Genomic DNA, 14900 nt, shown 5'->3' on the forward strand with positions numbered 1-14900 from the left:
CATTGGTATCTTCATGAAAACTGCGTAAGTGGGTTTTAAGAAGAAATTTCTTCTTAAGGATTTTAGGTATTTCACCCTCTATGTTGCATAGTATTATCAATGCTGAGCCAGGAAGGTTTACACAGATCAGCGCTGTTTCTTAACTTTGTTTCAGTGATCTAGGACCACGGAGTGTTGCCCAGACCTTTGCGCTAATTAACATTATTTGAGGAAAGGTATTTCAAATTATATCAGGGCAAATGGCACGTGCTCATCAGTCTGTTTTGCCCTCTGTGTTTTACCAAAAGATTCAGGGAATCCAGATATATCTCTGTGTGTAAAGGGCAAGGCTAAAAAACACAACTGAACGACCATGCACTGCAATAAAAACCAGTATGCTTCTGTGATGGATCTCAGCACATGGACTATTGTCAGTAAACACAGTTTGTCACTGTATTCACAAATTCAAGTTAAAACTGTACTATACACAGCAGAAGCCATATTTCAACAGTGTCCAAAAATACCACCAACTCAAGCTTGAGCTCATCTGAAAAGGCCTGATGGAAATGATTATTAAGTGCTGTTAAAGGGACAGGTGATATAGAGGTAAACATGCTCCTGTCACAACTTCTTTGGAATGTGTGGCAGGCATCAAAGTTGGAATGAAGGTATATTAAGGTAATTCATGCTTTTGTACAGTTTTTAATTGAATTCATGTCAAACATTTTTTTTTATCATTTTTGTTTCACATACTATCCTAATTTTTCTAATTTGAGGTCTGTGATAAAAGAATATTTTAAATCAGATTCACTAAACAATAACATTAACCAGTGTATGCATGTTGATTATCGTGACTCGCTGAGTTGAACTGAAATGGCTTGGTTGATGTGAGTAGTTAGTTCAGCATCATAATAAACATGGCTCAAGCTTGCCCCACCACATTCTAATTGTGTGTGGGATCTCCAAGGGGGATGAGGCTTCAGTGGCTTCATTGACATCTGCAGGTACATTAATATTCATGTAACCTATGAGACTCTTGCTGGGCTTGGTTTGAAAGGTCTTCTGTTTGTTTACGAATTGATTGAAAATTTCATACCGGTATCTGATGTAAAAGCACACCTGGTGATTGATGGATGCAAATATTGTGGTCTGAATCAATGCCACAATGAGTTAGAAACTGGAGCACGCTCATAAATATGCATTTATGTCTTGCACTGAAAAAAGCATGATGCTGTCTAATGAGAAATGATGAGTTGGCCCTGGTGTGCATATTGCTTCAGGTCCTAACGTGTGCTGGCTTTCATTTTGATGCGTGGCTCATTAGTTTTATAGCTGGTGCGCATTGACGTCTGCGGCATTTTCTCAACCTCTGGACAATGGAGCGAAAAAAAAGGAGAGATGCTGTATCAGCTACTTACCTACAGCAATCAAGGCCAAGCTAGGCATTTGAAGTGCCTAGAACAGCAGTTTATTGAAGCTGTTTTTTTTTCTATTAATAGGATTAAAAGACTGACCTTTTCTTTCCTGTCCATTCACAAGAGAACCCATGAGTGTTTTGCATTGTAGCAATTAAGAATATAGATCACTGAGCACAAAACATGCTTAGAACATTCTGTTAACAAGGCAACAGCCTTTAGCATGTATGTCTTGGAGTGTTGGTGGCTAGTAATGATCTTGTGAATGACTCTCTGACAGTGATAATGATACTGTGCAGTGAGAGCGAAATGAGCTAACTGCTCTTATTCTCTATCCACAGTGGGGCTTCAAGACTCTAAAGGACTTTAAATACAACACTACTGGCCTCATTGCCTCTTAATCATACTTCATTTTGCCAGATGATGGGAGGTTAACTTTTGGCATTTAAGAGGGACAGCTCTTTGCAACAGATTTAGCTTTGTGACAGAAATTCCCAGAGGTAGGATGATTGTATGTTTCCAATCTTTCAGGTGATCCCCGTGAAAGGAGATAAAGAGATTATATAGATACACAGTAGTCTATTCTCCATTGGAAATGGATGTGCACTTGTGCTAATTTCTTAGCTAATTGTGTGTTGTTGCATCATTAGTTCATGCAAAAACAGATCTAGAGTTGATTTTAGATTTGGCATTTGTGGAGTTGCTGTTGTCTCTCAACATCAAAAAACAGAATAAAGACATTGAGCCAAAACATTAAGTGTGTCAGAATCAACAGTTTGGTACATCTGTAGGATGTGAAAACACTATATGTGCAGTAGTATCTAGACACCTCTTCTAATTAGTGAATTCAGCTACTTACATATAACCCCAAGAAAAGCATTGCCAATAGAATAGGATGCTGTGGAGCAGCAGTACATGAGCCTAAGGTCACCATTCACTGAGCCAAGCATCCACTAGAAGGGTATAAAGACCCCTAGCATTAAGCTGTGGAGCAGTGGAACTGCGTTCTCTGCAGTGATGGAGCTCTAGCCGACACCTTTGGGATGAAATGGAGTGGAGTTTGTGTTCCGGAGCTAATCATCCAACATGTCAAGTCAAGTCAGATTTATTTATATAGCGCCTTTTACAACAGATGTTGTCACAAAGCAGCTTTACAGAGAATCTGGGTCCACGCCCCCAGTGAGCAAGCCTTGGCGACAGTGGCAAGGAAAAACTCCCTCAACAGGAGGAAGAAACCTCGAGAGGAACCAGACTCAAAAGGGGAACCCATCCTCCTCTGGTCGACACTGGATAACAGCACAGACACAAAACAGTATAAGTGGATACAACATCAGTACCTGACCTCCCTATAGAAAGGTGTCTTTTAGAGTGTTGGTTTATTTGACAAGGATTAAGACCACAGGGACTTTACCCTAAGAAGCAAACCACTGCTAAGCCTCAAGAAATGTCAGGTTGCAGTTTGTTAAGAAGTGCATCAAAAACTCACTCAGTTCTGGGGCGAAGTCTTATTGACAGGTAGTATGAAGGGTAATCTGGTACAGAGTGATGGAAAGAGAAGTAAATAAAAAAAGTAAATATCGAAGATTCAAAGCAAACCACTTCATCTGTGAAGCAGGATGCCATGTAACGCTGTCAGTAAGTCTGGTTCACTTGTTTTTATTCATGATGTGGCTGCCAATGTCAGCAGCAGGATGAATTCTGAAGTGAACAGTACCATCTGTTCAGATCAAACCAATTGCCTCAACATTCACTTGATGACGTTTCACCTTGTAGCAGGACAGCGATCCTACAGAGTGCCAAGTACAAATGTAGTTTATCTGGCCAAGTCAATCACTCAACCTGATCCCCATTGAGCATGCATTTCACTGAAGAGACAACTGCAGGCAAAAAGTCCTCTAAAAAGACAGGAACTGAGAAGACCAACTTTACAGGACTGGCAGAGCATCATAATGGCAAATATACAGTATTTGGTGATATCTCAGGGGCAGGTCCAGGGGAGGGGCCACAGGGACACTGACCCTAGTGAAAAGCTGAAAGGCCCATTAAGTGCTCGTCCTCTGGGTCCAACGGATCCAAGCACGACGTGCCTTATGGAGTCAGTATAGGCCTCTTAGCAAATAGAAGACAAAGGATAAGTGGAGTTTTTAGAATGCCTCTATTTATTATAATTGCAGAGGAGAAGGCAAAAACTGATGTCTGCCAAAGCATTACAATTTTTGACACGACTTTGTTTGATATGTTTTCATTGTTGCTGAACTCAGTGAACTAAATTATTCTATAGCAGTTACTTCTCTCCCTGTATTTTATTCTCCAAGTCCACCAGAATGCTTAATTTTCCACTAAAATCACAAAAATGTTTCCTTGGGGTTACCAAGCCTCTGAAGCCCCTGAATGTGTTACCTTTTTCTCTGCTCAGAAGTTTGCATATCTGAATATGGTAGGTTTGAAATGTTCAGCCTTGTGATTAGATAATTTATCATGTCTGCTACTGAATGTAAAACACACCAAATAATTTATCATATATGCCCAGTGTTCCCGCTATATATATGCACTGCTGCCGCTGCTTCAGATGCAATTGTGAAACTCTGTAGAGGGCTTTTAATTTGAAACAACGGTCCGGCCTACCACTGCTGCTGAAAAAATACTAGAGAAAATGCTGATCTCTATCAGTAGTGTGGTTAATGCTTAATGAAGTGTTAGAGATATTATGAGAAAATTATGGAGCTCTTGGAACTTAAGGCATTTATTTGGGCCCTGAACAGAAACTATGGGCCTATTATGGCTCCACCTAAAAAAAATCCTAGAATTGCCACTGTAATATCTGCAGCCTTCAGGCAGACATTGACTGCTAATGATCTGCATATATTAACATGACAGTATTACCCAAGACATGTTAATTTATCCAATTATGTTTGGTCCCACTGAATGGAGGTATTACATGGCTTACCCAGTACACATGTAAATGCACCTTATTCTTAGAGTCATTTGTTCCTTTTCAAATTATGAAGTCATTTGTATCTCTATCACTTAAATATGCAATGTACACATTATTTCTCATGGTTTGAGCTCAGATGTTTTGCATCTCTGGGATAATAGAGATTTACAACACTACTCTCTGTCTTTAGTCAAAGTAGGTGTAAGTTGTGACTAACCAAGTGCAGTAAGGTACTGGATATAGTAAAGGTGACCTTGCCTTCCCTCAGTGTGGGCCAGAAGAACTGCAGCAGAGAGCTTGGGTAAGCACAGACATTTCAGTCAAAGCCTTCATTAACATACAGCTATCTCTGGGACACCGTAATAACTCTTCAGCCTATAAAGAAACTATTTTGTTGAAAAATGACATGTAAGACACACCGAATATTGTGGTATGATTTATGAGGAGACATTTTTATGGGATAGATTCATATCCATATGCCTTATTGAAAATGGTTACATGTCCATTCTCCTTAAGCTTTTTTTTATTAGAAATAAGGGACACAATTTCTCAGGCTTGAAATAGCAGCCATTTTATCATAGTTATGCTGGAGTCTAGCACCAGTTGATAAATGTAAATTAGCATCCTGACACCTCAGCAGCTTAAGTGGAAAATATTCCTCGTCACTAGTTATTGCATTTTCACCATCTCATATATCTGCACTGCTGCAAGGGCAGACGGTCCAGGCCTGTTTCCATGTGTGTTAATGAAAGGCTTGACAGAACTATCTGCCTAATTTGTTTCCTGTGGTCTGCATTGATATGACTCTCAGTGTTTACTTCAGTGGAAGTTAAATTGAATCCCAGCAGGCAAGATATTGCTATGTTGTGGTTGTGAGAATTGTCGCTCTAAGCACAGCAATTCTTTTCCGCAACAGCATTTAATTTGTAGCGTTTGAGAATAATCCATGTTAACCTGCTGCAATCTCTTATTATCCTAATTTATTTATTTATTCATTTATTTATTTATTTAATAACTATGACTGTGTACAGAGTCACAGTAATTAGTAGTCTACATACAGGTGGAAACCTTAACTCTGTGCAGAAGTGCAACAGGACTAAGGCTGTTTTATCATCTTGTGAAAAACATGTCTTCTCTGCATGATAAACCATTGCAGTCTCACTAGTTTTTAGGACTAGTGAACCCTCTCTGACGACCTTTGCCACTTGTTTAATTGTCACTGTACACTTTCACTTTTCCTCGCTGCATTCTGCTGCGGCGAATCCCTCTGCTCACAGCTGGTGGGTGTTTCCATGTCGTTTTTGTCATGAAGGAACCATATCGAACAGATCTGAGGCAGTTTCTCATTGGCTTTAGTGACACACAGAAGGTTGTAATGGGAATAAAATCGACTTGAGCTTTTTATGCTTTTATAATTTTCAAAAAACATAAGTTAGGAAGTTAGCTCGCTTAAGCTCACAGGCATACTAGCTACCTTAGCAGTTAACCTTGGAGCTCCATGTGGTTTAAATGTTGCCTTCCTGATCGAAAAATGTAAACTATATCCTACAAATCATCACAGTCAACAGAGAATATAAAAAAAACTGATATTTTCATTATTATGTTAAACAGTCATGGGTTAAAAGAAGAGAAACAGAACCAAGGTTTCCCCTCTTTACCTTCGGGGAAAATTATGTTTAATGTTTGCTATTTGTGATGAAGCCTGGCCCACTTTTTGCCTGTTTGGCTAAAGGCATTGAAGCAGTTACAGTATTTTCATTAGGTTAAAATTTGCTCACAGTACACGTCCACTTGCAAGTTTGCCTCACTGCATCCTTTTAATTTCAAAGGGGAGCTGTGCCGCATCATGTAGTGCATGATTTGTAGTGCAGCAATATTTGCTTCGCCACTTGGCAGATACAGTATGCATCCACTTGCAACATTGTCTCACCATTTCATTTAAGCAGAGAGCTCTGCTGCAATATGCGGTACGTGATTTGTGGCAAAGAACAGTATGCGTCCACTTGCAACTTCACTTTGCTGCATCCTGTTTGTTTCTGTGGAGAGCTCTGCCGCATTGCATGCTGCATGGTTTGCAGTTCATCGGAATCTGCCTCACCGTGTGGCGAAAAACAGTATACAGCCACTTGCAACTTCACCTCTCCGCGTCCTATACATTTCAATGGAGAGCTCTGCCACCACTAGTCATGCACTGTGAAACTGATGTATGATGTGGTCCAAAAATGTTCCTGTCTCTTGTGGCACAAGTGACATGCTGTCTGTTCTTGAGCATTTCCTTCATTTGATTTGCGCTGTTAAAGTCTCCCGGAATGATGAACAGAAAGTCCGAGTTCTGTTTTTCATTACTACTACTTTCAATATCTGATTGGCCGGAAGTTTCTGTGCATCTGTTTCTTGCACCCCTAGTGTAACATAGACAATGACCAAAATGAAAGAAGAAAAGTCTCTGGGAAAGTAGAACAGATTGCACTTGATGAAAAGTGACTCTAGATGAGGAGTGCATGATTTTAACAGGGCTGTGACGAGGGTTTGTTGACATTGAAGTAGATTTCTCCTCCCTTGGTTTTGCCTGTGAGCTCTGTGTCTCTGTTTTGTGCAGCTGGAAGCTGGGTGACCCTGCAGCGTGCTGTGCGGGGTCAGATCAGAAAGCCAGGTCTCTGTAAAGCAGAGGGCAGATGTAGTTGAAAAGTCCTTTTTGGCTTTGATGAGCAGAAGTAGTTCCTTCATTTTGTTGCGTAGAGATCACAGATTGAAGAGGAATAAAGACGATCTCATAAAGATGGCCACGTCATCTCAGGTGAATGAGCGCCTGCCTGTCTGCCTCTCTGCCGCCTCCTCACCAGGTTTAGCAGAGCCAGCACACCTGTTGTGAGGATTTCAAACAATTTTGAAGGTTTTTGTATAAGCAGAATAATATCAGGTGAAACGTAGTCCCTGAAGGTCAGTAACTGTTCCATCTGACTGAGTTTGACAGTTCAGTGGACAACATTAACAGGCAAAAACAAACACAACGCGTGGGAGACCCGTGCCAATGCAGCCATCTAGGTTCTTCGGCTCTATTAAAGTACTATTAACACCACTATTAAAAATGCATGGTTATTGGGCATTCTAACCACAGTGTTGTCCACCTCATCACAACATATAGGCACAAATTTAAAACCAGCAAGTCTGTTGTCACAACAGTGAAAAGGTGGACCAGTGAAGAGACTGAAAAGCTACAGGGCTGCTTTGAATCCACAAACTTGACTGGTTTTGAAGAGGCGACAGACGGATTAGACGAATACATGGACACAGTTACGTCATACAACAGTTTCTGCAATGACAGCTGCATTTCAACTACAACATGGGTGAAATAAACCATGGATTTTAGCTGACCTCAGACAACTTCAGAGGGAAAAGGAGGCACCCTGCTCTCTCACCTCTGCCCCTTGCTCATCTCACCATCAACGAGCAGGACGTCAACAGGCTTTTCAGTAGACCAAAGGTGAGAACAGCTCAAGGGGCCAGACTTCCACCCCAAAGCACTACTGTGACCAATTAGCATGGATTTTCAAAAATATCTTCAGCAAATCACTGGAACTTTGCTCTGTTCCCACATGCTGCAACATATCTACCACCAGTCCCTCAAAAAAAAAACGAATTCTACAGGACTAAATCTTAATTTAGAAATTTATCTTACAGCATCTGATCTCAAGTCAGGAAATCTTAAACTACTTGATTGAAGTTGATAATCAACTGTCATGCCTGTTGCCAAGCAACTGGAGATCTGCACACAGCTGAAACGTAAACACATAATCAAGATGTTATAAATGCTCCCCCATTTCAGTTTTTCCCAAATGCTTTAGCTGGTGTATGAGCTATCATCTAACATCATTATGCTAGTGAGATATATAGTGAACTATGCTGCCTGTCACTGCATAAAATGGTAGAAACAGTTAAAACAGCACCTTTGGGGTTGTCCTTAATTTAGGACAGTTTTTAGAATTTTTTTTGTAGTTACTAGTACTAGTTCTTCTGTTATAGTATTGTCTTATCTGGAGTTAGGATAAGATTATGAACTTAGGAACTGTTGTTCTGTAATAGATTGTGTCCTAAATTCAGTCCTAACCGAAGTTGCCATGGTGAATAAACAGATAAGATTTTACATTTAGGATGTTTCTGTAATACGACCCCTGAAGGCCCTCTGCTGGAGCCCATGCAGTTTGCGTGCAGAGCCGTCTGTCGATGACACGGTTAGCTTGGACCTGCACTTCATGTTACAGCATCTTGACAGGCATGGAATAGGAGACCTAGGAAAACACACGTCAGAACCTGGACCCTCAGTACTGGAGTACCACAAGGTTGTGTGCTCTTACCCCTTCTCTTCAGTCTCTACACCAGTCACTGTGTCTTTAGGGAACCAGCTGTGAAGATTCTGAAGTTTGCAGATGACACCACTGTGGTGGGCCTCATAGCAAATGGTGATGAGTCTGTCTATAAGAAAGGAAGTCAAGCACTTGGTGAACTTCAGGCCCAACTGCCCCTCCCTCGCAAAATTACAGCTGACCCCTCTCACCCTGGACATCACCTCTTCCAGCCACTGTCCCTCTGGTGAAAGATTCAGGGCAGCATAACCAGACAGGCTAACAGCTTTTTCTCCAGAGCTGTAGCGCTTACTAACCACAGTGGATACCTCACACTTTAAACTTAGACTGAACTTGACAAACCTCCCTTACTGTTTTACAGTATTACTCCTCTGTAACATACAAATATTATTTTTTTTACAAATGTTCACATCATTCTGTAATATTCAATGTATAATAGTTACGTGTCTGCTCAGGCCTGCATATATATATATAAATAACCGCATACGTACAGACATTTACACATCTCTTTAGCACTTTTTACATTGCCTCTTCTGTTTATTCTAATTTTTATTTTATTTATCGCTAGAGAAATATTTGTTAGTCTGTGTGCTTGTTTGGTTTGTTCGGTATGTTACATGTCATACATGTGTGCACTTACCAAGACAAATTCCTTGTATGTGTAACATACTTGGTGAAATAAAGTGATTCTGATGCGGCAGAGCCCTCTGTCGAAATGAATAGGATGCAGCGAGGCCAAGTTGCAAGTGGACGCATACCATCAAACACCAGTGCAAAGTGAGGAATTTGACAAGAAGAACAATGGCTGATCTGTTGTTAAATAATAATATCATGTTTCACCTCCCCCATGTGCAGGCATGTGTATGTGCATTTATGCCAGCTCCCTCTTGGTTCTCTCTGTCTGTCTGTAGTGGTGAGATGCTGATATTGTGTGCACTCGGAGGGCATGCAGCTGTGGCACAGCTCCATGAAAGCAGCTGAAATAACTGTGTTACTCACTCACTCTGGGGCTTCACTCCTAGTGTCAGTGCATTACCCTTCAAACACAATGGAGGGGCAGGCTGTGCCCGAAGATAGGACACCCCCGCTTCAAATCATTGGCCAGCATGGTGTTACTTTTCATTGTTATGCCAGTGACACCCGGATTTATGTTAGCACCACTGCTGATTTGCCACCCAGTTCTCTGATGAAATGTATTTTATGTATTGTAGTTAAAGAACTGTCTAAATCCCAACATTCTTAAAATAAATGCAAAACAGTGATGTGCTAGTTGCCCCCTAGTGTATGGTGTCAAAACATATCAAATTTTGCCCTAGGTATTATTAGAGTTATTACTGAACCTTCACAGTTAATCCATAATGTTGGTGTATTATTTGATCCTTTGTTTACCTCTTTTAGCTCAGCTATTTTAGAGCTCTAGAGCTTGTTTTGTGTTCCTTACGATATTTTTGTGTTTCATTGATGGCCTATTTTTGATTCTTTTTAAGGCGACCTTGAGCTTTGAAAAAATAAAATTATTGCCCACAGGACTCCAGACACAGGTGTAATGCCTTGTGAAGAAGCTATCTGTGTATATTCATTGGTTGTTTTATCAGGTACACCTGTATATCTACTTAAATGAAGAAATGATCCACCACTTACACAGTGACTACAGTGGTCCAATCGTGGCACCTTTGCACAGATGCATGGTGTAGAGAGGGGCTGATAAACTGTGGAACAACAGATGGGCTACAATCAGTAATTATACACCTACAAAGTAAACTTAAAAGGCAGGTGTACCTGATAAACCAGAAATCCAGTATATGCAGATATTCATTGATGCAGCTTCTCTGAGGGAATAAAATAGCAGAAGACAAAACAAACATAAAGTTTTGATGTTCCCCTGGCCTGGTACATATATTATTGTAGTGATTTAGTATTTAGATGGACCTGCTGCCTTAGGGATGTGGTGTTTTCTTTTTTCTCTTTCTTTGAAAGAAACACAAACCATTTACTCTTCTTCCATGTCTTGCTGGCATAAATATTTAAATATTCATCATTGTGATCAGATCCCAGTAATTATTTTCAGTTTGCTTTAGCCAAACGTGGTTTGAGTTTGAAACAGATCTGTCCCTCTAGACTGATGAAATGGCTTCATGGCCTCATTACACCGACTAATTCCCAGAAATGGTGTTATAGTCATGTCTTGGGGATTCCATTTCTGAATGCCACGTGTCCATACTCTAGAGAGCACAATATGTGACCCTAAAGTGACCTACTTCTAGCTCTTCACTTGAAATAGAACTGACATCTACGTTAGCTGTCATTGGGCTACGTAGGACAGAATCTAGTTGAAAAATGTATGCTGGAGTCACATTCTGGGTTTCCACACCCAGGCTTTTGTTTTAGAAGTAATTTTAATGACACATTTTTCTGAGGTCCAGTTCACACCTGGCATTAAGTGGGCAGAACTGTGTACAGGTGTGCATTTATGAGCTCCTGCTGGTGTGGATATTTCTTCTTTTTTCTTTCTTTCTTCTTCTTCTTTTTAAATGACACCCACAAAAGCAACTTGTGTGCCTCCTGCTGGAGAAACTTCAGACAGCCAACCATGAGCAGTGAGTTCAGACTCACTGAGTGGGGAATTTGCTCTACTGTATCCCATCATAATCCATTGTTTTAACCACAAAACAGAATAAAATGTTACTCACGTAAATTGTTTAATATTATTTAGCAAGCTGTATAAAATGAAATTTGTCCTCTCTAGTTCTCTTACGCAGCATCAACATTGGGTTACTTCTCAGTCAAGGTCGATATCTGATACATTGCCCAAGAAGTGGTGGAACGTGTATGACTACATAATATTTGTAGTGTAGTGAGACGTAAGCAACTGGCCAACAAGGGGTCTGATACATGTATGACCACATAATATTTGTAGTGTAGTGAGACAGAAGCAGATTTGCATACATTCTTACTTAGTCTCCTCTTCTGCTTTTTGTTTGTTACACCATACAAGGATCCTGCAATTTTGCTGCTTAACTATGCCGAGTCTGGAAGCAGCACAGCATTGCCAAGCAGAATACCCAGTTAGTCCTGAGATTTCAACCCACAACCTTCCGGCTGCTGGCTTCTAGCACTGGGCTACCTGCCACCACCAACTTGTTAATAAGTTGCATTAACAATCTGTGCAATCTTAACATGTCTGACAGTCCTTACAAGCACACAAGCAATGATGATAATGACAAACACTGAGAGAGTCTGATGTAGTAAATGTGCACAGCATCCTTCCTGCAGTTACTAAATCTGATCATAAGTGGTCACATTTAAGTCTTGCTGTCCACATAACCAGATCACTTCGGACAGATGTTAATATCAGGTGTAAACAAGTTCTTTGTGATGAATTTGCCTCATTGCAGATTAGTTTGGCTCTTTCCAAAATGCTCATTTACTTCTTTAGCATTAAACTTGAGCTACGAAGCTAATATTGCTAACAAATGCTAGAAGTGAATTTGCCATAATTACATCCCTAAAATTTCTTTTGACCTGCTCAAACCTCCAGGTCTTGTTAAAGGGAACTCCACCAATTTTTCAAAAGTTTTACGTAATTAAATGGTTAAGGTGTAAAGTCATTCAGAGTTTTTGGTGTGAAATACTCTGTTCTAGAGAAACTTACAGCGTCAGAATTTTTCTCAGTAATGGTGATAGCAACCTCTAAAAGCTCCATCACAAAAAGGTATAACATTAAATTATAAGAAATACTCAGTCTGATCAGTTTTGTCACAAAGTTTTAGTCTAAAACATTCTAATCAGTTTATTTTAATCTATTCATGCTGGAGGGATACATCAAGGGTGTTCTAAGGCAAAATTTTCTATTTTCTTTACCACTATTTTACCATCATCAATATTCCATATAAAGACACATGTAGGTTCACTGGTGGTTTTGGATAATAAATAAAATGACTATATTTGTGTAGTAGACTTGGCGAACCATGGTTCCTATCAGCACCACTGTAAAGAAATTTGAGTCTCTACAATGAACCATTTCACACCAAACCACTCTGAATGATTTTATTTACATCTCAATCACTCTTGCAGAATTTTTTGAAAAATCAGTGGAATTCCCCTTTAAGCATCTCTCAAACATCCAGGTCTTTATTAAGGTCATGCAGACTTGATGTGGTTCAGGACACAGTATGACTTATTGTAAACTATAAAAAATGACCAAGTTAGTTGTGTAGCTGAATGCTAGGGGCAGCTATTTTAGACAATTCATGCTGTCTGAATTCTGACTTCCAGCTTCCCCTCACATGCATGTATGTTGCGCAGGCAAATGTACACCAAGTTCAGCGTTAACAGTAATTTATAAAAAGAAACTACGGAAAGTCTATAGCGTACAGTATAATACCTGTCTAACCTGTAGTATTCAGCTACAGAGTGAAGTTTTGTTCATGTTTATAGTTCACAGTAGGTCATATTGTGTCCTAAATCTCACTGACAAGTTTAAATACTTCAATATATGGCTGATGTTTATATATATTTGTGTTAAGCTCAGAAATTTGTTTCTCTCTGTTTAGTTTTCAGGGCTCTACCTGCTGTCCTTCTTCATCATTTTGCTTGGGCTGGTGCTCTACTCCTCATCATCTACCTACGTAGCGCAGGATCCTCGCGTCTACAAACAGTTCCGCAACGCAGGAAACGCTGTTCCAGACACGCCGAATGTGGGGCCCTTGGAGCCCTCAGTGACCTACAGCAGCCTGGGCCAGGAGATAGAGGATGAGCCTCGTGTTCGAGTGGCCTGAAAGGATGGAGCTTTACCGATTTAATCATCCACTGCCCCTCCCACAGTCTGTAGAAAGTGAATGATGATAATCACTGAATGATGTATATAACCACGTAGCAAACAAGTACACTGTGATCACAAACTGTGAATAGGTAGCAGTGATCAATGACTTTCTCAGATCCACGTATAGACATGACCCCCCCCCCAAACCCCTGCAACAGTTTAAGTGTTTAGAAGGATTTGTGCTGACTGTTTGTGCAAATGCGCCATTGTGATTATTTTATTTTCTTATATGAGCACAAAAGATTCAATGTATTTGAAATTTTTACATGGATTTTCTTGCTACTCTCATGAATAGTTTTTGCCTCTGACTTGTTTCTCTCAATCTTGGTCTTCTGGAAAACAGCAATGCTGAGTTATGATCAGTTACATATTGATTTGTCAAGAGCCAGTGCCTTGCCATGTATAGCTATTGTTGGTTAAACAGATCACTTTTACACCAAGTGTTGTCAAGAGGATATCTGTGCTAAAAAAAGGATATTGTTAGAGATGGCCTGATACCACTTTTACTTTTCTGAGACTGATATTGAGTCTTGAGTATTGGCCAATATCAATCCATTATTTCTCCTTTAAAAACTACTAAAATTAGCCATTTTTAATTGAACCACTTCTCTTAAAGCTGCACAATGTAAGAATTTTGGTTAAAATTGAAAGATGTAGCGTTACTGAATTGGAAAAAAAAAAACATGCTAAAATATTGTGTGTGTCCGCTGCTGCAGGTTGCCCTGTCAAGCGCATGTAAAGTGCATTTAAGAGCATCTAAAGGAGGCCACAATGCTGTGTGCTGTTTCAGGCTAGATTTGTTAAAGTATTGGATCGAATTCAACATTTCTTTTTTTCCCTCTGATATCTATCCAGTCTGAAATTTCTGCTGATATCAGCCCATTGTTGCAGATCGGTGCCATCTCTAGATAGTATTCCTCTGAAGAACAAAATGAAGACACACAAAACATGAGACTCTTTCATCAATTATATTTTAGCTGTTTAACCGTTTCTCCTTGGTTGTTATCCTTTTAAGTAAGCAAAATGAATGTCTTAGGTTGGTTTTGTTTCCTTTTAATTCAGTCAAGAAAATATACAACACTTTGTGTTAATTATGAAATGTGTACTAGCAATTGATTGTAAAATTGTAGAAAGACAAGAAAAGAAAAGAAAAGAAAAAATAACTTTAATGAACTTGTCTTTCCCAAGTTTTGTTTAGTTTGTTTTATGGCTGATCATCAGCTGCATCATAGTCCTAAGTATTCTCACATTTGGATAAAATTTATGTATAAAGTTATTTTGAACAGATCCTCTAAAAAATCATTTGACTTTTTTATTTGTCATTTAAATATTGGATTCTTAATGTGTCTGAGTTGTCGCTTTAAATAAAGTATCTTTGTCTTAAA

The 14900-nt window shown here is 39.7% G+C and overlaps 1 protein-coding gene across 1 annotated transcript in view; it reads left to right on the top strand.

The window, feature by feature from the left end:
- The window catches only part of slc35f1 (solute carrier family 35 member F1), a 141709-nt gene extending 126809 nt beyond the window's left edge, over positions 1-14900 (top strand). Inside the window, exon 8 of the mRNA XM_036582084.1 lies at positions 13247-14900. Coding sequence (XP_036437977.1) covers positions 13247-13471 — 225 coding nt within the window. The 3' untranslated portion in view covers positions 13472-14900. The remainder of the gene's footprint in view (positions 1-13246) is intronic.

This window comes from Colossoma macropomum, unplaced genomic scaffold, assembly GCF_904425465.1.
Source record: "Colossoma macropomum unplaced genomic scaffold, Colossoma_macropomum, whole genome shotgun sequence".
Taxonomy (NCBI): Eukaryota; Metazoa; Chordata; class Actinopteri; order Characiformes; family Serrasalmidae; genus Colossoma; species Colossoma macropomum.